The 23,650-nt window shown below is 36.9% G+C and overlaps 1 protein-coding gene across 10 annotated transcripts in view; it reads right to left on the bottom strand.

Annotated features, from left to right (window-relative positions):
• The window catches only part of RYR2 (ryanodine receptor 2), a 386,098-nt gene that overhangs the window by 240,382 nt on the left and 122,066 nt on the right, over positions 1-23,650 (bottom strand). For 8 of the 10 annotated variants that reach the window (XM_039706867.1, XM_039706870.1, XM_039706871.1 and 5 more), the window contains exon 4: positions 7,456-7,476. The exons of the other annotated variants lie outside the window; for them this stretch is intronic. In XM_039706867.1, the coding sequence (XP_039562801.1) occupies positions 7,456-7,476 (21 nt within the window). The remainder of the gene's footprint in view (positions 1-7,455; positions 7,477-23,650) is intronic. 10 annotated transcript variants of the gene reach the window in all.

The following is a 23,650-nucleotide window of genomic DNA, read 5'->3' as shown; positions in this document are numbered from 1 at the left end:
TTTGCTCTAAGAGTCCAGGGAAATGTAGAATCATGGAACATTTTGGGGTGTAGGGAACATTTAAAGATCATCTAGTCCAAACCCTCGCAATGAGCAGGGACATCTTCAGCTAGAACAGGTTGCTCAGAGCTTCATCCATTCTCACCTTGAATGTTTCCAGGGATGGGGCACTCACAACTTCTTTGGGCAACCTGTTCCAGTGTCTCACCACTCTCATAAAAAACTTCTTTATATCTAATACAGAATGACCCTTTTTCAGATTAAAACTACCAAACCCATCCTATCACAACAGGCCTTAAAAAAAGGCCACATTTCTTACAGCTGCTGTACACATTCTGAAAGTTGAATCATGTAACATCTTACCTGTGGTATGCATTCCCTGCCATGCTGTTTATCACTTCTTGGGGCTGGATGAATGCCATTATTTTGCTGTGTTTTGTAACACTGCATTAGGATAGGTTAAATTGAGGATCGTGAGACTAACCTGGAGTTTGTACAAAGCATTGCCAACCACCTCTGTGTTCCAGGAACCATCTACTGGAAATTATTAATAATTATACCTTTTATGTTTACTTCAAGGAGAGCCAATCTATGGGGGAGATACCTTCCTCCATCTTCCCCTTCTCCAGGCTAATTACAACAGTGCTTGAGAATTCTGAATATCCTCAGGATGTTCAAACCAGCATGTTCCTATTGCTAGGGCTCCTGAACGTGTTTCAGGTCTTGTTTATGGTTAAACAACTATTTAAGAGTACCACTCACAGATCTGCACTGAGGCTGGATAGCAAGGAGTGGCAGGGTATGTGGAATAGAATACACAAGTGGTTAGGACAGTGGCCAGCTCCAACATTTTGGAATCACACCTCTGAACAAGTGCAGAATCCTGAGAAAGTAGTAAAATATTTGGAAGAAGTATTCTGTCATCCTGGGAATTCCAGAAAGACACAGATCACCTGCTGGGGCCTGACTCAGGTCTGATGAGTCCTGTTCAACATTATTCAGTACCCTCAAGGGGCAGAGGAGGACTCTGGATCTGACGGCAAAAGGACAGGCTCTGCAACTACCCCAACCCTGGCACTGCAGCTGAACCAAAAAACCATCGTGTGCCAGCATCAGTCTTCTCAGTACACAAAAAGAAATATTGGAAGCAAAATTGAGGTCATTTAGTAAGGGATGAAAGAGCATCTCCTAACACGGAGCAGGAGGAAAAAGTGGACGAGGCAGACTATGTCAAAGCAGGGCCATCACAAAACAGGAGGAGGAGAGAGGCAGACACTGACAAGGGAGAAGAAAGAGCAAAAACTCACAAATGAGGTGCCAACCACTGGACCTCTTTCCCTGAGTGAGCTGTGATATGTGTGAAAAGATTTCAGCTGCTGTCTAGTGTCTAGGTTAGCCCATTGTCACCTTGCTGCTCTTATGTTGGGAAAAGGGAGCAGCAGCCCGGAATTAGAGGGTGAGGAAGCAAAACAGCTGGGATTCCTTTCCAGGTAATGAAGCATTGACAAAGTGGATGGAAAAGAGGTACAAGTCCTTAGGTTCTGAAGGGAACTTCTGTCAGATGTGAAAGAAAGATATTCTATGTCACACAGGTAAGTGGATAACCACTGAGAAAGATATCCAGTACCTGAGGAAATTAGCCATGCTGAAGGTGGATGAACTGGCTGGCCAACTCCAGCAACATGAAGAAAAATCTTTCTTCCTTCATCATCTCAGCTGTGGAAAAACTGGTGCAGCAGCACAGAGATCCAACTCCCCACCTATATAGACCAGTATCTCAATTATTAGGAGTAAGCTTTCCTCTGCTCAAAAGCGAGGACTCAGTGAGTACACACCACCCTGTGGTTTGACCTGAGTGACCACAGAGAGAAGAGGAGGAACTAAGCTCGAAAATCTGCCTCAGTCCTCGAGGTACAAACATGTGAGTTGCAAGGAAAAATAATCACAAATGTGGTTCTTCCAGGAAAATTGCTGGTCCAGTTTCGTGTGGGAAGTTCCCCAGAGCAGAAGGGCTGACCATACTCTTGATTGAGGGACTCAATCAGGGACTTCTGATTCATATTTACAAGTGAATAGTCAAAACTATTGCTAGGACTACAAGGACCTTGCCCACAGAAAGATGGATGAAAGGCACAATTGGACTTTTCTGGACTTTACTCGACTGTGTAGATCCAATGGTCTGGCTCATCAGACCCACAGTGGTAAAGGGCTCTAGCATACAACCATGTACAGTTGTAATACCTTCAATTCCCATTTTTATTTCTGGAGTGACAGGGAGATCCCAACAACTGACTGTATTGGAGGTCGAACAGAGCCTGACTAGGAATGAGTGGCAAAAGTCCTCCCCTGTTACTGGGGTGAGGGGAGAGAGTAAGCAGTGAGTACAATAAACCCTGTACAAGTGAGACTAATGCAAATTTGATGAATAAATGCATTGAAATTACCAATTCCTCCTTCTTTTGTTAAAGAAATCAGTGTCCTCTAATTTTTAATGCTGTTTCTTTAGTGCCCAATTTTTTCAGAAGTTGTCCTGAGAGGTAGGACTGGTAATTGAATGTAACCAACAACAGGATAATCATATTCCTCTGATTAAGTCTTCAGTTGCATATGCCATCTGACCTTTCTGGGACAAATACTTATGTGAGTGCTTAGCATCAAACAAATAACCTCATGGAGGAACTAATACCTGACTGGCTTGGAACAGGAAAATACTTATGTGAGTGCTTAGCATCAAACAAATAACCTCATGGAGGAACTAAACTGAGCACTCAGCAGCTGGAATACCTGACTGGCTTGGAACAGGACTTTAAAAAGGAAGAGTAATAAAAAAGCCATTGCAGAACTTCAAAACATTATATTTGAGGAACATAACATCCATCATTCTATTCATCCTCTTAATTACTTCCTCCTTCTCAAAATAAAGCAAATTATTGGCATTTAAAACCTACTGAAGGTTTATTTGAGTACACTTAGATGTGTTTTTAATATAAATATTTTCAGTTGTTTGAGGCCATTATATTTCTTGGCTCCTTGGACAGCTTTCAGGTAGCTTATCACTTACTACTCTAATTTATCATAATTTTACCTTAATTCTTGGGCTTTCTGGCTAGATGCAAAGAGAAAAAAATATGATTTATGTTTTATTTGGAATTTTTTAATAGAAAAGCTGCCAAAAATCCTTTAATTTAATCTCCTGACTACATCTTTTGCAGAATTTTTGTAGCATTCCATTTGCTACTTAGAAATATTAGCTCTTTACACTCACCTATCCAACAAGTAATGAAAACAAGTAAACTGAGACAGTTTGCCATAATTCACAGAAATTACTATTGCTATGTAAAGGACAGCTTGAAATTTTCAGATCTATAACAGGGACTGAAGGAGAAACACCAAAGAAACTTCAGCATACATTTGGAAATGTTACTATTTGATTAAGTTTTAATCAATTTGCACACAGATTTCTTTTGAAATTAAAAAGTGTACTTAGAAAATGTTTGTATTAGGGTTGTTTTGCAAGTGAATTAGACTTGGGCTGCAATTAGCATCTGCTAAAATATACAATACACTAAGGATGTAATTACAGATGTGGTTGAAACTATCACTGTAGGTGTGACATTTTAAGAAGCATTTCCATAGTCACTCCATTTTGATATTCCTGTTCACTTTAACATCATACAGTATTATCTCACATTTTCCTTCAAGACGTGTATTAGAACTGAGCTCTCAGCATATGAAACTCTGTTAACACTGCTCATATTACTCCCTACATTGAGCCACCTCTGCAGTCTGTTACATCTAAAATTTGAATGCAAATTCTTTATATTTGAGGATTAAATATTTGTGCACAAATGTATTTTCCCAAAGCAATATGAAAAATCAATCTATATTTAAGCAAATTAACTAAGTGTGAGCAAGAAATTATACTATAAAAATGTCCTTGTATAATTCATTTAATGCTTGAAAATCATACTGATTATAAAGTACTGATGTGCAATCAATTACTTTAATAGAACTGAAGATGTATTACTTGAATCATTTCTCATGATGAAGCCTTGTTTTGTGGCTCACTCCAATCTCCACAAGAACCCTAGGTTGTTTCCACCAGACAAATTCCATTTGTTATATTTATCCAGTCCACACTATCAAAGTGAGAATTTATTCACTGCTTCTCAGCTTAGAAGTCTCTGTAATGAAAGCAATTATTTTGAAAAGTGTCTAAAGTGTGTTTTCTTACTCTGCAAGTTTCTTTTCTCCAAAGAAACTGAAAATTAGCTTCACTAGTGGCATAAAACTGAGCTAACATAGTTACTACTTGATGCAAAGAGAAAAAAAATTACCATTACCCTCAGCAGATGTTTCTCTGTCTTAAAAACTGAAGACAATCCTGCAATGTTATAATCCGCATAGCTTTGCCATCAGCCAGGGTAAACATGGAAATTCTTGTACCTTGCACTCTGAAGTTAAGAAACAACACACTTCATTTCCTTTCAAGTAAAAACCTCTTCAGAGTAATCCCTCCTGAAAACAATAGATCTGGATGGCCCTTAATGCCAAATTTCCACAATAATTTACAACTAGATGTAGTCAAATGTATAAAAAAGGCCAAATTATTACATCACCAAAGATACCCAAGAAAATTTCTTATCTTTACACTGCTGTAGAGCTTAGCAGTTATTCTGAAAGCCAAGGCAGACATTCAGGTGCTTTTATGAGTACATCAGTCCTGTTGTATGCAAGTATACAACACCTCCCTTGATATCACAAATTTACAAGCACATTGCTAATTCACAGAAAAAGACACTTTATTTCCCTTATTTCATAAATACATTAAAGAAAAAAATGTCAGGGAGATTAAAGAAATTCCTTTCACTATGTGGTATTCAGTTTCATCTTACTGCATTACTGTTATTTTCTCCGTGAAGAAAGTACATTCAGGGTCTTCTAAATTTTGGTTCAAATTTAATAAATCCCTTTGATCAAATACTGGGGGTTCCCCACCTTGGCAGTTTTATAAAAAGCAGAAAGGCCAGTTTCAGATATGAAATGGGAACCAGGATGTCTTACTTCCCATAGGTTTTACATTGGGCAAGATGTCTTTAATCTGCTTGATTCTGCACTGAAGCAGATCTACAAGCCTTCGCACCCATACCTGCTCAGAGACAAAAGGATGAAGCCAAGAGTTCAACAAGTACCTTAAAGCCATTTAATTTGTACCCAGCTTCAGCTGAGAGCACATCCCTTCAATGGAATAAAGATTTTGGAACAAAATCACAAGAAGAATTATAGTTATTTGACAGAAGTACACAGGAACTGGAGTAATTTCTTCTAAAACTTTGGTTAGTACACTTCACAGGCTAGAACAGCTCCGAAGTTAATGACTTTAGCTTATCCTTTGAACAGCATGAAACTGCTTACAGCAAGGTTCAGTTACTAATTTGCTCATTAATTTGACATGAAGCTTCTCTCTGGGCTTGGGCTTTAAGGTTTCCACAGACGGATATAACCAAACACACTTGCATTAACCTTGTGTGCTCTGTGCTGGGAAATGGCTTAGCAAGAAATGCATGTGTTAGAGTGAGGTGTCTGCCCCAGTGAGCATGCAGCTTTACAGCAGCCAGCTCTCTACTGCATTAATTCACTGCACCTCCAGTCCACCATAAGACCTCTGGTAACACTCTGGAGCTACAGAGGGAGTTAAAAGCTCCTTTACAGGCCGGAGTGGAGCTTCATCTGAGAGAGAATAATTTTACGTATGAAATAAAGCCAGTATGCACTCCACCCCCATCAGAGAGGTTGTCTGGATTATCGAATCAGTCTATTGGAAAAATTCTTTACCTAATTTAACTTGGAATGACACATTTAGCTTTGCTCTCATGGGAACCAGTTCTATTAAAAACGGTTTAACACATGTTGATGAAGCAGTCTTTCTGAACCAAGATTTTGATGTTGCCAACTTATGAATTTAAAAAAAAAAAAAAAAAAAAAAACACCAAAAAAACAAAAACAAACCTCCAAAACAGCAGATTTGATTTCTATTTATGCAAGTAATACTACATTTTCCATGAAGAGATTATGAATGCTTCAAAATAAGCTATGTCAGTGTCACCAATGAAATTCTGGCATATAATATTTGATGTGTTGTGGAGTATGAGAAGCGGTGTCTGTATAGTACTGAACATGCTTTTTATTGTTGTTTTTCCTCTTTGTAGTAAAATTTTTCATAGGAATAAAGCAACAGACTCTAAAGATGTATAACCAAGCTTTCTCAATCATAATTATAAACTGGACAAAATGAAAAGATAACCTGACCATCAGTATGTCTTAAAAACACTTAAAATCAATTGATGGTTGTCACAAACACCAGATCCACAGAATATGGATAATGCTTCATACTGATACAATTAGCAAAAAATAATACTTAATTGAAGTTATTGTTTAATAAATATTATAAACATCTACCTATGTATGTGACATGACAGATATTTTCGAGTACAGTAGAAACAGTGTTGAAAAGCCTAAGCTACTATTTAAATAATGTACTTACCTACAGGAGTCTCAGGCAAGCTCTAACTTGAGTTACTACTTACTATAAAGATGCAATAATCACAGATTTAAATTCTGAAATTTCTGGCTGAAATAAAATGAGACCAGTGCTATAGTTATGTTATTGGCCATATTTCAGAGGACACCTGAGGGTGTCTCTGTTCATGTGGAGCCCAATCAGAGTGTTATGAAACCAAGGATACCTATTATGGTCCAAGCTTTCAGAGAGGCCTCAAATATTTTGAAGGTGAACAAACAATTCTACACACATTTTACAACCACTAACTCTCACATAACACTGGTGTTAGAGATTACATTGAAGAAAAACATACATAAATATGTCCCACAGAGGGGAGTCGTATCAGATGCCCAAACAAATATGTATGGTATACACAGACACATTAGGAAAGGTCTTAACAACACATTAAGCAGAGAACTGTGCTTTATTTGCTAAGATCTAGGAAATATTGTTTTTATTCTGTAGCAGCTGTTCTACATCACTAAATATATTTTGTGTATTTGCAGCTACACACAACATCACACATTATTTATCAGTATTAACTATCTTACTGTCATGCAGTCTAAGATTACAGTGTCTATACTGGAAAAGACAGGGTAGGTTACAGAATGGAGTTATAACATTAGACAGCAGGGCTCAAAACTGAAAGGACATAATCATACATTTATATTACGGGATTCTGTGATCAAATTTAAAGAGATAAAAGTCACTGTGATAACATGAAATTTGGTAGGACAATTCAGGAGTGACCATATATTCACCTCTTTTTTAGGTTTTTTTGAGCCGTGCAAGTTGAAGGGTCATGAACACACAGGGTATCAAAACAGACAGGTTAGACTCAGTGGCAACATGAAACATTTGGGATCAAGTGAATAAAAGACAGAATCACATACCCATTTTTCCACATCAACTAGCTGTAGAAAGAAAAAGCAAGAAATCAGTAAATCTCTTTCCTTAAATACAGCATATCAAAGTCTATTTTGAAGTTAACATTTCATACTTTCAGAAATGTATCTAGTATAAAAGAAAATGTATTCTATAGCTTCTAGTAATGAAGATATTCTCCTGGCATCTTCACTTCAACATGCCAACACCTCACTTTCTGTCTTTATTTTGTGCAAAGCACTTCAAATTCTAGAACTCAAAAATGTCCATCTAAAATCAGATAATAGGCAGCAAAGGAAGACTGATGCTGAACTATTTCCACATTGTATTCTGTACCAACCAGTCAAAAATGCAGAACACAGTATCCTACAAATCATCTCTCCATTTCCTCTTGAGTAAAGCTCTGCCATTTGTGAACATCACTCACTTGAAAAGGTTTCATTGCAAACCATTCATGGTTTGCCATTTTAAAGAATGCTGTAATATTAAAGTAAAAATTAGGAGTACCTGTCAAACCCTGACCCTACAACCTGCAGCATATGAGAATATCTTGCATAAGAACAGAGAACAGCACAATGAAAATGTAATCCATTTCTTCTATAGGGAAAGTGAAAATAACTCCAAAAGCTTAAGGTTTTATATTCACAAAACTGTTTCAGGACTCATTAAGGAAACAGATTTTAAATTATTCTCTGTAAAAACTCTTTGGACTATCTTACAGTCTCAGAAAGGATTGAGAATATCTACTAGAACACAATTCAGCTACTAGAACAGATAGTATGCCACTACCTATTAAATACTTAGTTGGCACTAAAAGCAGTATATCTGTAGTAAATTGGTCTCTGGCCTTTGCACAGAAAATGGTGCAGAATATCATGCCTTCAGTGGTTTTATTGCATTCACTTATTGACCTTTTGTTAGCAGATGCCACATACAAGTTTAATAATTTAAGATAGCTTAGTGCAAAGCAGGAGCAATTTTCAAAACCAGTATGGATGTCAACTTGCTTGTGAAATTACTGTAATAAAAGGCAATGTATTTAGTTCTCATCTGTTAAAATAGCTCAATTGAAAGTAAACTTTTTTCCTTTTAATATACATTTCAATTAAAGAGCAGCTTTATGTTTTTGTTCAGTGCTACACAAAATTCTGATTTGCTGTTATTTATTTTCTTAGCAATCCTTACTGTGACTTTTGTTATCAACCACAGCTGAACAAATGCTTCCTAAAAAACAGCTAAATGTATTAAAACAGATACAAGATAAGAAATTATTTGATAAAATGTTGGCAAGTTATAAAAGTAAGCAATTATTTAAATCTAAATGCAACTACACTGTCTTAAAGAGTAAGAAATAGCCAAGTTAGATTTATGTACAAGGATTTCTTTTATTACCTTGCCTTTGATACATCCTTTGTTTTGTTAAAATTTTATACTCACTGAAAACAGCACTGCATTTGCATACATCCTTTGTTTTGTTAAAATTTTATACTCACTGAAAACAGCACTGCAAGCCATTTGACTGTGTGACAATGCTAGAAAGAGGTGATGCATGCTTTATTGCTCTGCTCTGAGAAGAAATTGCTGTCCCAAAGTGTAAGTGAACAAGCAGCCTCAACTGTTAGCAGAGAACCCACTCAAAGCTCAACAGCCATAAACAGTTTTATAATTAATTGTCTTATAATTGCTGGATTGTCCACTTACTTTATTTTAATGAACACCAGATAGCTACATGAGTCATGAGCAATATTTTCCAAGTATTTATACACTGCACACACTAATTCTGCATTGGTATATTAATGTTTAACTAGAATGTCTCTCAGGACAGCCGCTTGAACGCTGCATGTACACTTGTCAAACCGTACAGAGTTTGAAACCCACATGGGAATGACTATGTATTTATCCAAAGAGATCTGATTCTGAAAGTTTGGTACAGTGCACAGCACAGTAAGATCCTCCACATATAATTACAGCTCTAAGTTATAGGCTTTCTGCTGTGAACTTCATCAGAGCCCTCCCAGGCCCTTCTGTGCTCTCGTCTCATCTGTGGGAGAGACCTTTGAGTGACTCAAGCCACAAGAAGACATTTCTTTCTTACAGACCACTTTGTCACAAATTCTAAGACTTTTTTGTGTAGCATATGAAGATAAAATTTTGTCTGCTTTTGGAATCCATTCTGGAAGACTTGTGACCTGGACATTTTGTATCCCATTTGAGGGAGGAAAAAGACTTAAGAATGCTAGAATATTATATTTACCCATCTGAAAATTCTAGGAATACAGATTAAGTAAAGCTAAAAATAAATAAGATTACTCATATCCAAGAGTAATTGTCTTAATATAGATAAAATAAATGTAAAGCTCACATAAACAGAGATGAAACGGTTGATATCTCAGTCTAGCACATGTATCTAAGCTATGATTCAGAAAATAAGCAAGCAAATGCTTCACAGCACATCTAAATACAGATCCTGCTTCACACTGACACCTCCATCTTTTGTCTGTCTTCAAAACTAGAAGCCACAGAAACCCTTTTCCCATGGATTTCCCAGCACCCATCCAAATTCAGGAAACACTAAGATTCAAAGCTTCTGTTGCTATATATGCATTGGTCATTAATCCAAGGGGAGAACTGAAAAAAACAAATTAAAAACCTAACAAAACAAACAAAAAATCCACATACACACCAGAGAGTGAACAAACAAGCAAACAAATTCTAACATTCTCTTCTACCAGACAACATTTTATTACCTCTCTTGTGGAGTGCTTAATGTTCTTGGACTTGAAATTACCTGTTCTTACCATAAATAACTCAGGCTTTGCTGAGTTGTTCACCTGTTAGGAGGTGTAGATCTTTCAACTAGTCTAGGAAGGTTTAAAATTCAGGAAGGGCTGGGGACATGGTAGGCAGGGACTGGCAGTCACTTCCAAAGTTACCGCTTACTGTGGAATCTCAGAGTAACTGCTTCATTTCAATCATACATTACATTAAACACAGTCCAAAAGAACAGTACAATCATTTCTTTCATAAAGCACAGGAATTTTTGCCTAGTCAGGAAAAAAAATGCAGATCCCTGGAATTCAATAACTTTTTTTCATCCAGCTAATTTTCTCTCCTGACCACTAAGTCACATTTTTTGGAAAAATAAAATGTTTAGTTATGTATACTGATTTTTTTTCTCTTCTTTATTCTCTTCTCTTACCCAAAGATTATCAGGATTTACAACACTTTCTTCAGCAGAGGATGCAGGATCCATATTAAAACATATATACCTCAAAGACAGTGTGCTACTTTAAAATATTCTTTCCTTGTGTACCTGGGTAGTCAAATATTTTCTGAGGAAAAACAAAAAAAAAAGAACATGACCCTATCTAACACTGGATTTCATAATTTAGTGAGTACATTTCCATATGACAATTCTGAGAACAGAAATTATTATCTTGCCATGAGAACATCAGATTTAGCAAAAGACTGAAGAATATATCACCTCTGGAATTTATTTAGTGATTCTGAACTACTTATACTACAATAATTATTTTACTGAAAGCTACTATTTGAACACAAAATAATTATTTCACTGTCTACTGCCAGCAAGTAGCCATCAACCTAAGTTAATGAGTAAAAATTTTGACACTTGAAACTGGAGAGCAGTGGATAATAAAATGGTACAGCACCCATATATCTGGGTCTATCTAAAATACACAAGTAGTGCTATAAAATAAACCCAGGGATTCCAAGTTTTGTTCTAAGAATCAAGCAAAATATCAAAGACAGCATTTAGAATGATGAAATAATCTCCCTCCTTGAACTAGAAGAGAGCACCACACTACAGTCTTAATACTTCCCTTTAAGGTAGCTCTAGCAAGAAGAACATACAGCCACAACCCAATAATTTACTGCTATGCTAATCCAGAAACCTCAGAGTGATCTGCACTTGTTGACTTCTCTTCAGGGGCACATCAGAGCTCAAATATTTTCAGTCAAGCTTTAATTTTAAATGCATTTAATCCAAACTGGAAAGCTGTTTTTTTCATCATTTTTTCCCAAGCACTGCAGATACCCGGAACTACACTAACCACACATGAAAGCCAGTTAAAAGAGCAGGAATGCTATTCTGATAACCATACTTACTCTTGCCATAAGGAGCCATGAACTGCAGAGAAATAAAGAGGGTTCTTGCCAACATTATGAAAAGTTTTTTTCATTTTTTAAATTTGACAAAAAGCAAGATCACAGAACATGTGCTGAATAGCCTCTAATACAGAGGCATTAATTGCAAGTGCAAAAGCTACAAAGTAAGCTACTTTAAGCCATGAAAACAACCTCCCATTCCTAATTCTGGCTTCTGTATTCTGTTTCCTTTCATCTTCTTGAGCAGCACACAAAAATACTAAGGAATTTTATTTCACAGTGTATCAGAGAATCTCAGCTGCCCTCTGGATAATCACATTCTCTACAAGTATTTATGAGAACTGCCATGATAATTATAATATATTGCCATGAGCCACACATGGGATTGTGACTGAAATCTCAATGAAGAAACGTATAACATTCACTAGTAGATGTTATATCTTCCCTTGCACTTAAACTCATTTATCTGAACCAAAGTTTTGTTTTTAAAGTTGCATTGTTTTTTATTTCTCTGTTGTGGAAACCGAGAACATATAGCAAAATCTTTGTCTAAAACTTTAATAAAAATAAGCAAGGTGAGAATAAGTAGAATTGAACTAGATTCCAAATGGAACTGCATTCTTTACTTCTATTACAACACTTGATTAGCTTCATCAACACCTTGACTTCCTGAATTTAATATTAAACAAGCTAATTAACAATATGCCTTCTCTTCCAGCCTAGGGTTGCCTTCCAGTGTAAACTTTTGTAATCAAGACACTTAAAGAGCTGTGCTTTCATGTCTACTTGTTTTAACTCCTTCTCTGCATGTAACTGAGATCAGAAAACGTTACGGGGTAGAAGCAAAGTAACTTCTCTTCCCCCGGCATAATTTTTTTACTGACTATCACTCTAGAAAGAAAACTTTGAGCACATTAGCACTCCAAGGATCGTGGTAAGGACAAAAAAAAAAAAAGACCTGCTGCTATCTACCTCCAAAATAGGAAACTTTTATAGGAAAATAATGTTTTAATTCATGCCATACATCCTCATCCCAAACACAGTGCACACACTAAAGAAGGGCCCATGTGCCAGGCCAGAAGTATTTGGGTGTCACAATTCTGTGATTTGAAATAGATACTGATTTTATTCCTGTCCTCGCTTGATTCTGAGGATAAGAAGAGTGCAAAAATACTGTGCCTGCCATTCTTGATCTTTTCCAGTACTTGCACTTGATCAAAGTGCAGTTGATCAAAGCCAAGCCATATACTTTTTGTGCCTTTTTTGAAATAGCCTGCTAACAATCACTTCTGATGCTAAATAAGGCTCACTGAGGAGGAGAGTACATGTTTCTCTGTAAAAGCTCCATGCTTTTTTTCCCCATTGTTTTACTTCCCATTCCTATTTGCAGTATGGCATCACTAAAATGTGTAGTCAATATTTTAAGTAGAATAAGACTCTAGCTCATATTTTTATAAAGTTTTCCACTGGTATCAAATATGTACGTCCATCTACATGATACAAAAACCCACACAGCACTAAACACTGAGATCCTGTTCTTCTCCTTCCTCTTCCTTCTGTCACTTTCTTTCCTTGCAGTAAGAAGCACCTGGGTCATGTAAACACAAAAGTCTGTGATGGACAACCTTGCAGTAAGTACAAGCTAATGTTGTTGGACATAGCAACTCTGTCCCTCTTTATGACACGCCACCATCTGACAAAGACTTGTTCAAAGAATTTATTAAGAAAATTACTGTATTTTGTTATTTCAGTGAGGTATGACTGGTACCTGTAGCCAACCCTTAGACTAATGAAAAAACTCAAAGGATAGAAATGAAAAGCTATAACTTGGCCTTTTTGCCCAAAAGTTTGATTATGAAAACTCAGGTCAGTAATAGGAAACTAAAGCAGCTCTGGTTTGTTACATCAAGAAACCTCTGGTTCATTTCTGACTCTTCCTTCCTACATGTGGGGGTTCTTCTGGAAAACCTCAAAACATTTTCAGCCTGTCATATTCACAGCTGCTGTTAGCTTTCAAATAGGTTATTTAACTAGGCTACCGTAGTGTGAATCAGAGAGCTTAAATTTTCAAGAGTGCATTTAACTGCCAATCTTCATACTTTTTTTTAAGGAAGTACCTTGGTAACTTGGCTTATTCATTAATATACAGAACACTTATTAAAAGAAATGGGAGGTGTTACCTCTTTCTGCTGGCATGAGAGATGAAATTACTTTTGCCCTCCTCCCATGCTGAGAAAATGACAAAGCTGCCAGCTCTCCATGTTATCTTGCTGCTTACTAATACAAAGTAATTAATGAATTCAGAGTTCCACAGTTGGAGATAGGTGATTTGAATATTCAAAAATCCACCAGCTACAGTTTCATTCCTATCCCAAAAAGGCTCCATTCTGTCTTAGAAGCACAGGAAAGCTTTTCAGCTCTGTGTGGAAACACACATTTTCCCTATCCCTTAAACACAGAAGGATAACCATACATGCAAGACACTTGCATGTGATGATTCATTCACAGAGCCCTTCAGATCAGAGGATAAGGGCTTCACTTTAACCCACAGCAAAGACTATCCTGCACATGAAATTAGACAGCAGTTTGCTGGCCAGTGGCACAGAAAACAGATTTTAATAAAACAAGGCACCAGGAGGAGTGATTAATCAGCCATGACTGGATGATTAGATGGGAGTTAATAAGCTCATGATGCAATTTAGCTAGAACGTTGCCTTACCAATGGTATTTTGCAGACAGCATTTTCCTGAAAAATGAAGTTGTCAACTCTTGGAGTAGAGGTTGTGAAATTAAATTTTTTCATATTACAGAAACACTTCAGCTTAGAATTCACACATAACGTGTGCAACAAATGCTTTCATTCTCCTAATAAGGTCTGACATAGATTTATGAGTGCACAAGTCTGAAAAAACTCCTAGCCTTAGTTACAAGGCTTTACCATAATATTACTGAGACTTTTAAATAAAAGATATTTGCTTGCTGCCAATGAGTTATTTTTGTATCCATTTCAGTGCTTCTCTAACGTAATTGCATTATAGGGTAGGGGGAGAGAAGGGGAGGGCAAAGCAAAGATTGTGATATTTGGAGGAAAATACAGACATTCTAGAAGTAATGTTACTAAGGAAGGAAATAAAATATGGATATTAGTGTCAGTAAGCAGGCAGCAGAATAATCAGCTCTATGCCAAATTTAAGGTCTCCTGTTAGTAACAGGAATGAGACAACAATGTATAAAAACAGTCTCACAAGATAGGGAAAAATGTGCAGCAGATGACAAAATCACAGTATAAATAAAGGAAATAAAAGCTATCAAAAGAAATTAACAAAAATAAAGAAAACCTTTATACCAATTCTAAAGAAACATACCTGTTTTTAATTGTTGTACTCTAAAATCAGTGCAAAAATCAGTGTCAGGTTTATATTAGAAAGACAATTAACTCAATAAGTCTATTTATTTGGTTACACCAAGCTAAAGAACAAATTAAACTTATAGCTAAGCACTTCCTCACAGATTGAAGTCTTCACTTAGACATGAGTGTTATGTGTTGGCATCACTCCCTTTAATAATCACATTGACAATCTCATTTTGGCTCTCTGAACCTGACTTCTTGATTAGTCCGGTCTTGCTCTCAGTTTGAAGTGATCCAATAAGCCAAAAGAAAAAGAAACTGCTGGAAATGAAAAATCCACCCAGAATCAGGAAGCAAAAGAAAGGAAATTTCCCTTTATGGAAGGCAGTTAAAATATAAAAAGGAGATGGTTATGAACCAAAATTTCCTAAATGTTTTAAATGCAAGCAGAATAAGCATGTAAGAGAGAATTTAGAAAATGCTTCCTACTCTGCTGTATTTAAACCAACAGCTATATTTGCAGCCTTTGAATCCTCAAGAGATTTACATGTCAAGGTACAAGGAAAGCCCCTAAACACTACCCTATCATATCTAGAAAACGTTTCAAAGAGTGGCCTGTGGTAAAACACATTGTGAATTAGATGTTAGGGTGAAAAAAGAAAGAGGAAGAATAAGGTGAGAGAAAAATGTTTTGGCATATAACAAAATTGTTTTTGTACTTCACTGATAAACTATATCAAGCAGAAATTATCAATTTTAACCATGAAGAGCCACAAATCAGCTTATTTCATTAATCTCTTGATTAAGCTTTTACTTACGTTAAGGAATTATTTTTCTTTACTGTTTTTACATCAAAACAATAAAATCTTGAAGTCATCTATGAAAATGCTAATAATTTCACTAAGAAAATTTGGAAAAGTTACTGGAATTTCAGAAGAAATCTCAGAAGAAAGCTTATTGCATGTGCTATTTCTTCTCTCAACTCATGCCATGGCATACATGAGTGAGAAAGGACTCGGCAAACTGGGTAGGGTTGGACATCTGAGGTACAAAAAGGCTGTGCAGTCTCAAAACTCAGCATGTTTGTGTTTTTCCACACAAAGCTCTCAGTTCCCTAAAAATATTTTATATTTTTGCAGCATCTTGGAATACTCAGAGTCACAAAAAGCACTGGAGTCTCATACTGCTTGCAGTAATACCAAGAAGGCATACAGAAAGAGAACTGGTCTTCTGGGCAGAGGCAAATGTTGGCTGCCTCATATGTTCCTCTGAAGATCTCCAAAGCCACCAAGAAGCCATTTCTTTAGGACAGAAATTTTGTATTTCCCTAAGTAATGTACCTAAAAAATAGTGACATACGGCTGAGGAAAGAGAAAAAGAAACTCCACCTGAAATTTCTTGGAACAGCCAAAGGATTTAATCAGTTACTGACATTATTAAAATTTGGGCAAATGCACAAGTTCTTTTAAAGAAGCCAAGCTATACCCAGTAAATCACTTATGTTCTAACAAACAAACATCACCTAGAAATGGAATTTTACAGGAAGACCAAAATGCATGAATACCTAGACAACTAAAATAGTTTGTTGCCAAATGACCTACATATACACTAGACTATGTCAATTTACCACATTAAATAATCACCAGTAAGAAAAAACAGGATTTCCAAATTTGTCACTTTCCTTCTGCTATTTGCATACCTTTATCTTGTGACTCATCCCAACTTTTTTTAAATAGAAACATCTTTCAAAAAAAAGTGAGTATTCTACATATTTGTCAACAGACCATCAGCTATCAAAGGCTGCCTCAGGAGTGGAAGCTGCACGTACCACCATCATTACAAGCACAATCCACTCTATCAGCAGTATCTGCAGAAACGAGCATTAACTACAAGAATCATCTACAACAATACAGGGCTCCCCAAAACAAAGCAGATGACACCAGCCAACATAATTAGAACACAGGTTTACTAGCACAAGCTTGAATAGCCTTTGTTCTTGTCAAGTTTCTTTTCTTTGTTTACTTAGAAGTACGTCATTTCCATAAAGAAAAATAAGGCTTGAGCTTTCACCCCTATCACATAAAAAAGGAAATCAATGCCTTATCTATTTATACACAGAGGGAAAGTTATTATTTAAAAGACTAAAGGCTTAGTTCAACTGTCGAATTAGCAAATGCTAAAAAGACTGTAGCCTAGGCAGAAAGAGGAGACTGCAGGGGAAAGGGAGGACAATCAGCAGAGCTCAGCAGCTATCATATTTGTCACAAAAATATTAATGGACCAAGATCAAAAACCTAACCATGTGGGGATAATACCTCCCCCTCTCACCTACCCTGTACTCTAAAACACAGGTTTCAATTTTCACTTGAAAAATGAAGGACAGGTACATACAAAGAGGTCCGGAAGTGTCAAGCACATTCCCTCTTTATAAACCTAAATGTGTGTGTGTGTGTGTGTGCGTGTATACATGTATATTTATCAGGCATGCTTTTGAAGAGGAAGAAGTCAATCCAGACTGCCTGCAGGAACACAGCAGGAGCCTTAACTGCTGTTGAGATCCTGCAAATACTCCAAAATGGATCCTGCTGGCATGGGACCCACTCCCCACCACAGATGCCAGAGGCAGCTCGGCAGGTTGGATGCATAGGATGCTGTGGGCAGGGGCAGCTCCCTCCCCTGCCCCAGAGCCTGCAGTTCTGACTGAACCCTGAGGGAACAAGGCACTGCTCATAAGAGTGGCCACTCAAACACTAAAAAATTAAAATCTAGGATTAGGAAAAGCTGAGTGATCCTGACACAGACTGAGACAAACTCATGGTCTATAGGTGGATGATCCTACGACTCAGAAAGGTAACTCGGCGCCCCTGTGAAGAGCAGGGGTTCACTACTCACTCAGGTTTCTCTGTTGTGCTCAGGTTCCAGACTCAGTTACAAATAAAGCACCTGGAGGCCAGGGACAGAGTCTCACCTCTGCCTACCAAGCTAGGATTCCCATCCTCTCTCCATTTACTTAACACTCCTGGACTTAAATCCCTTCATTTCTTTCACTTTTCTTCCCTCCACCCCCAACTCAAGATTTTTACCATCCTGACGAGTAAATAAAAAATGGTAATTCTCTATGATAAGACAAAAACAAAACTTAGGTCTTAACTTTAGACCTGAAATAGGGTAGTTCTCACACTGCAGTAGTATTCAGATACAAGACCAATACACTCACCTGCTTGGAAGGCTTTTGTCTCATTATAATAATTGAAACAAACAATTTTCTGACTCTCCAATAAAACATTACAAAACCAGAAACCTTCTTGGTGAATCAACGCTACCACAGTCACTAAGGAACAGGTAGGCATCAAAAGATGCCCACAGACAAATGGTTGCTCCAGGGACGGGTGAAATAACACCTGTTCTCACTAAACCTATTATTTTTGCTAAGATATCATAGATTTGCTCAATGATGCAGCTACTATGGATTCAAAATCCCTCTTGCCCTGAGGAGATGCAATTACATACATGTAGATGAATCCTCATGCAGAACAGAGTTCATTGACAGCAGCAAGAAACTGTGCATGTTTATCAGCAACTCTGACAGACACACCACAGAAGCAATAGAGAGATGAAGTCACCCCAAACTCAATTCCTTCCCATTTCCTCTGTTCAAGACAGGAATCCAATCTGTTCACTTCTGCTCAGTCTCACTACACCAGTTCTATCCCTTCTTTTAATGCTACCCTTGTTGATGTTGCTCCAGTGTTAACACTTTGGGGAGGACCATTCACATCCAAACTTAAATATGGGAGTCTATGATGCATATAGAGCACCATTAAAACCAAAAGCACTCCAAGGTGCTGAACCCTGCAGGATAAGGAGAGTTAGGAAAAAACTCACATTACAAAAATCATGACTGAATTTGAGGAAAAGGGTGCTTTGTTGTTTTCTTTAATTACCACACAAGGTATTGGTAGCTCCTGGAGGTTGAGCACACTGAGCACATTTGAAGAGGGAGACTCCCATCTGTAATCTCCCAGCTCCAGCTGCTGGGATCCTACAGAGCTGGCTGATAGGAATCTAGTTTCTTGCTACACAGTACTGCAGACAGAATCAGTGTTTTTCCACACTGCCACTTCTGTAGCACTGCTATGCATTTCCTACACTGATAACATTTTACACCACTCATCAAAATATTTTAATTTGCTATAATAAGTCACTGAGTTGGAAAAAAGGATCCTCCCTTTTTTAGATTTTGAACGAACTTAGCCAAATATTTCAGGAAGCTACCCTTATAAGAAGCCATTACAAGACAAATAGAGATATTAAGAATTTTCATATATATTATGAGGTGTTTATTGAGTATAAGCAGTCTGTTTAAAAACATTAAATAATTATTACTTCCAATCTCAATATAACTGGATAAAAGTAAAAGTTATGAGGGTTTTTTTTTAAATTTTAAGTTCTTGGGCTTTACAAATAAATCATTTTACATCTGTGTGCATTGCAACAGAGAACACAGTGTTTGAGTATCACTTTATCCAGGCCTTGCCTCAGCCAAGAGATTCATGTAAAACTGCACGGTGTACAATCAGTAGTAGTAGAATTGTAGCAGACAAGAATCATATATAACCATGAACTCAATATCTCAAAAAACTTTTGACTAAGCTAAAGTCTAGGGTTTTTGTGCTTTCAAACAAAATTTTCAAAACATATGCTAACTTTTCAAAAAGGAGTTAACAAATTTAAGACAAAGAGAAAAATGTCACTGTTTTATGATGCAGCCTTTCACACGCCCATATCCTTTTCAACATCAAATCTTCCTCATGCAAAACATAGATGAGAGTGTGGTCACTTACTATTTTGTTTCATTCCAGTTTGTTGTGCAACCATTGTACTAAATATTGATTAAAAAACTCTTCTAAAAAGAAGACAATTAAATCCTATCCATTTTATGAAATTCACTACCATAAAGCTAACCTCACAGATATTAATTCAATTGTCACAATACACCAGATGACATATTAATAGATTTTTAAAATTCACTAAAGTCAATGTGATACACAGAGCAGGGAGGTTAGTCTGAGACAGCCAGGTCCCAATTTCTAGCATTATTTTATCTGTAGCTTTCATTAGCTATGGTCCTCAACACATGCATAAGTCAGTCCTGAGGTATGAAGACAAATAAAATCAGAAAAAAATGCAAGTAGCAATCACTGCTTAGCTTATTGATTCCAATTGCTTATCTACACTGGCCTGCTTTAAAAACTCAGTGTGTTACTAGCTATGTTGAGACATCTGGTAGAATTAACAAAATTAGTGGTTTAGGGTCTATCTCAGCTTTACATAGGACTGAGCAGCAAAACTGAGACTCTTCAACATTCTAGAACAGCATCTGAATGTGAGGATTCGGTGGGGTTTATCTCTTCATCATTTTGCATAAATAGCCTTTAGCACATCAATTCCAACTGCTGATAAAAAAGCGGGGGGGGATTTGGTTGTGAAGATAAATTTAACTGAATCATTTTCAATTTTGCTGTACTTAAATTTCACCAAAAAAACCCAAGCTCCTTCAGGAACTAACTGGGAATTTTTACTGAAAAGCATCAGTATGTTGCCACATTTTATTTTAACAAGTTATAGCTTATAGATGGCACAGGGATAATACCTATAAAATTGATAGGTAAAAGGCATAAAAACAACCAATCCCCTTCTTTTTTCATCCAAGGTAAAAAGCCACACAGTACACCTTGGGTTCCTCATTCTAATCTCTCTGCCATTATTTCTCAGCTGTCCTTATGACAGCTCAATACATAGAAGTGCCAATTTCAGTGATTTCTACATTGCTTATATTCAGTCAGCAACTTTTAGTCCATCTATTCTCACTTAGGACCACATGGAATCTGAAGCAATTCTTGCTTTAATCCTCACTTTTCCATTCTGCTCCAACGGCGGAACTGAATTTGCTACAGCTCTCCCTAAGTTCAACTGCAACAGTGCACTGAGTACTCATTCCACAATCAGATTTTTCCTTCCATGGCCAATGTTCTTCTTCAGATGGGTTGGGAGAACACTCAAAAGTATTGAACAGAAAGAAGTCAGCTTCCAGCTCTGAACCTGCAGCTCTCTGGAACTTTAGCCCTCAGGAGATGATTGACATGGACAGGGTTTCACATCTTCATCACCAGCCAGGAGGACAGGATAGAGCTGCCAAGCACAGCAAATCTTCATGGCATGAAGTATTAGAATAGCACAGTTGCTGGGCAAATAAATATTGGGGGAAATGCAGCAAACTGCACACTGAAGTGTTCAGTAGATAACGTAGCAACTAAGACTAATTTGCAGGAAACTAAGAAGAGATTAAAACCTACATTTCATTTTGCCTAAAAGTAAACAAATTTCAAGCTTACTAAGGCAAGTGAGAGCCAATTTTTCCCCCGTATAATGAAGTCAAGAAAGACAAATAGCAAAAAAAAAAAAATACTTCAAGTTTCCTCAGAAGTAAAAAAAAAAAATCAAATACAGCGTGGTTTTCTGAATAAGCATTTAAAATTATTTCAATATAAATTCTAGAGAGTCCTCTATGCTCTCCTGATGCATTCTAGTTCCTAGTTTATCGTGTCATTCAAAACAGAAACTGTAACTACTTATATATTCACCTTCTTGCTACAGGTGACATGCAAAGAAACCCTTCCTTATTTCACAACTACACTCTTTTCTAGCAAGCAACCAAAAAGCTGACACTTGAAGTGAAAGGCCACAAAAGCAGCTGAGAGAAATCCATTGGGTTCCATTGAGGATAAGCGAGTTTGGTGCATCTGTCCTGCTGGAGTCATTAAAACACAATTCCAAACACATTATGCTCCAAGTGCAGATGATTTTACTAGTGAGCAGTTCATGTAGCATGAAACCTAGCCATTAGCAAAGGAATTGAATGTTCCAAATACTTCACTGACAAAATTGGAAAAAACAAAAACCAACAAACAAAAATCCTACAGGAGTCTCATACATATACCTGAACAAAAAAAAGCGCCCATGCATATACCTCATGTTGGCAGAACAAAGCACAGATCAACAAACAGCAGCTCCAAAAGCTCTCACCAAAATAGATGTCTCTTACTCTACACCCTCCCAATGATACAAGATTTTCCTGGGGCTGTATGGTGCAGCAGTAGAACTGGAATGGCTTGGCACTCACCAGTCTTCTGGTAGACCAGAGTGACGAGAATGTTTTACCACTGCTGACAAAAATTAATTAAATCTCTGTAAAAGACAATTTATTAATAGAGTTCTCAATCACTCCAATGGGATGGTGCAGTTAAGAACAATCCTCTGTTTGGGATACAAGGTCTCCCATCCCACACAGATGTACAACACACTGGCATGTGAAAGCAAGTCATGCACACCTGTACTGATATGTGTCATATATAAATACACACATATGCATATAGTCTGTTCATCAGGTATGGCATGTAAAATATAATCCAGAATCTTCAAATTTCAGTGGTCTCATTTATTACAATTATCATGAAGTACTATAAAAGATATAACAAGGTAGAAGAAATAGTATCTTATTTATATAATGAGACTGTTGGATATATTTCAGAAAACGCAGGCAAGCCAAGTGTAACTCAGCATAATAACACGATTTTTTTTTCCAGCCAACACAGATGATAGATGATTTTGTGCTTGTCCACTTACAGAAAAATTTCCTTTAAATGCCAAACTAATTTAATTTCCCGTACCTAGTCATTGTGCACAAAACTGGTTTTTATCTCTTTGAAGTAACAAAAGCATTAGAATAGAATGAAAGTTCTAACTAGCCCCTTTTTATAAAAATACTAAGAGTAATGATGTCTGGAATACTCAGATTATCCCATTAGAAATATAATTCATATTGAATCATATGAAAAATCCTCTGAAATATATTTCAAATAACAGTTTGTAGCAATGGGCATTATGAAGGTTACCTTACACTTCATTTTAATTTGCACACCGTGTTGGAAAATTTTTAACTTAATACCTATTTTTCATGTGGCATGTTAGCTTGAGGATTATTTAAAAAGAAAAACCTTTTAGACAAAATCTAAATCATTTTTGAACCAACTGAGGCTAAGAAAATACCTGGCATTCTTCCATGTCAAATATGTCTGGATACCCTTTCTTCTGGATACCCTTTTCTACTGGGTATACAGCAGCACAAACTGAAATAATTTTCCTTGTCTTAAAATGTGAGACGGGTAATAGCATACAATGTATAGGCCTGTTGCTTAACTTTCATGAAAAAGTCATTTAAATTTCAAAACTGAAAGAAGCCACAAAATTATAAATCACTCCCTCACACTTGAAACCTGGTAACTTTCCTTCCCTTGTGACACCTTTTCTCAGTGAAAACAAATCTGTGCAGAAGGTGCAATAGCACAAGAGCAGTTGACGGTAATGTAAAAGAGAAAACTCTGCCTTCCTTTCCTCTTATAGGAGATAGAAAGTTAGATCCCTTTCTCCTACCCAACATCCATCATATCTGGAAGAACTATCTAATCCTGTTTCTAATATTGCTCATCTTGTCCAGAAATTGCAGAAGTTGCTGAATTCAAGAGCACTAATGGAAAGATGGCCAGGCTTCATTTCTTAAGAAAATTGGGGAAAATGTCCAGGGATTGATTTGATTATGGCATTCAATCACTTTTACTTTAAGAAGAAAGTACTAGATGATAGAGGTCTTGAATCTAGGAAAGGAA

The sequence above is a fragment of the Passer montanus genome, unplaced genomic scaffold (assembly GCF_014805655.1).
Source record: "Passer montanus isolate IOZ18808 unplaced genomic scaffold, ASM1480565v1 scaffold2, whole genome shotgun sequence".
Classification (NCBI taxonomy): domain Eukaryota; kingdom Metazoa; phylum Chordata; class Aves; order Passeriformes; family Passeridae; genus Passer; species Passer montanus.
Note: the sequence above shows the minus strand (reverse complement) of the source record. Positions and strands in the feature narration are given on the sequence as shown.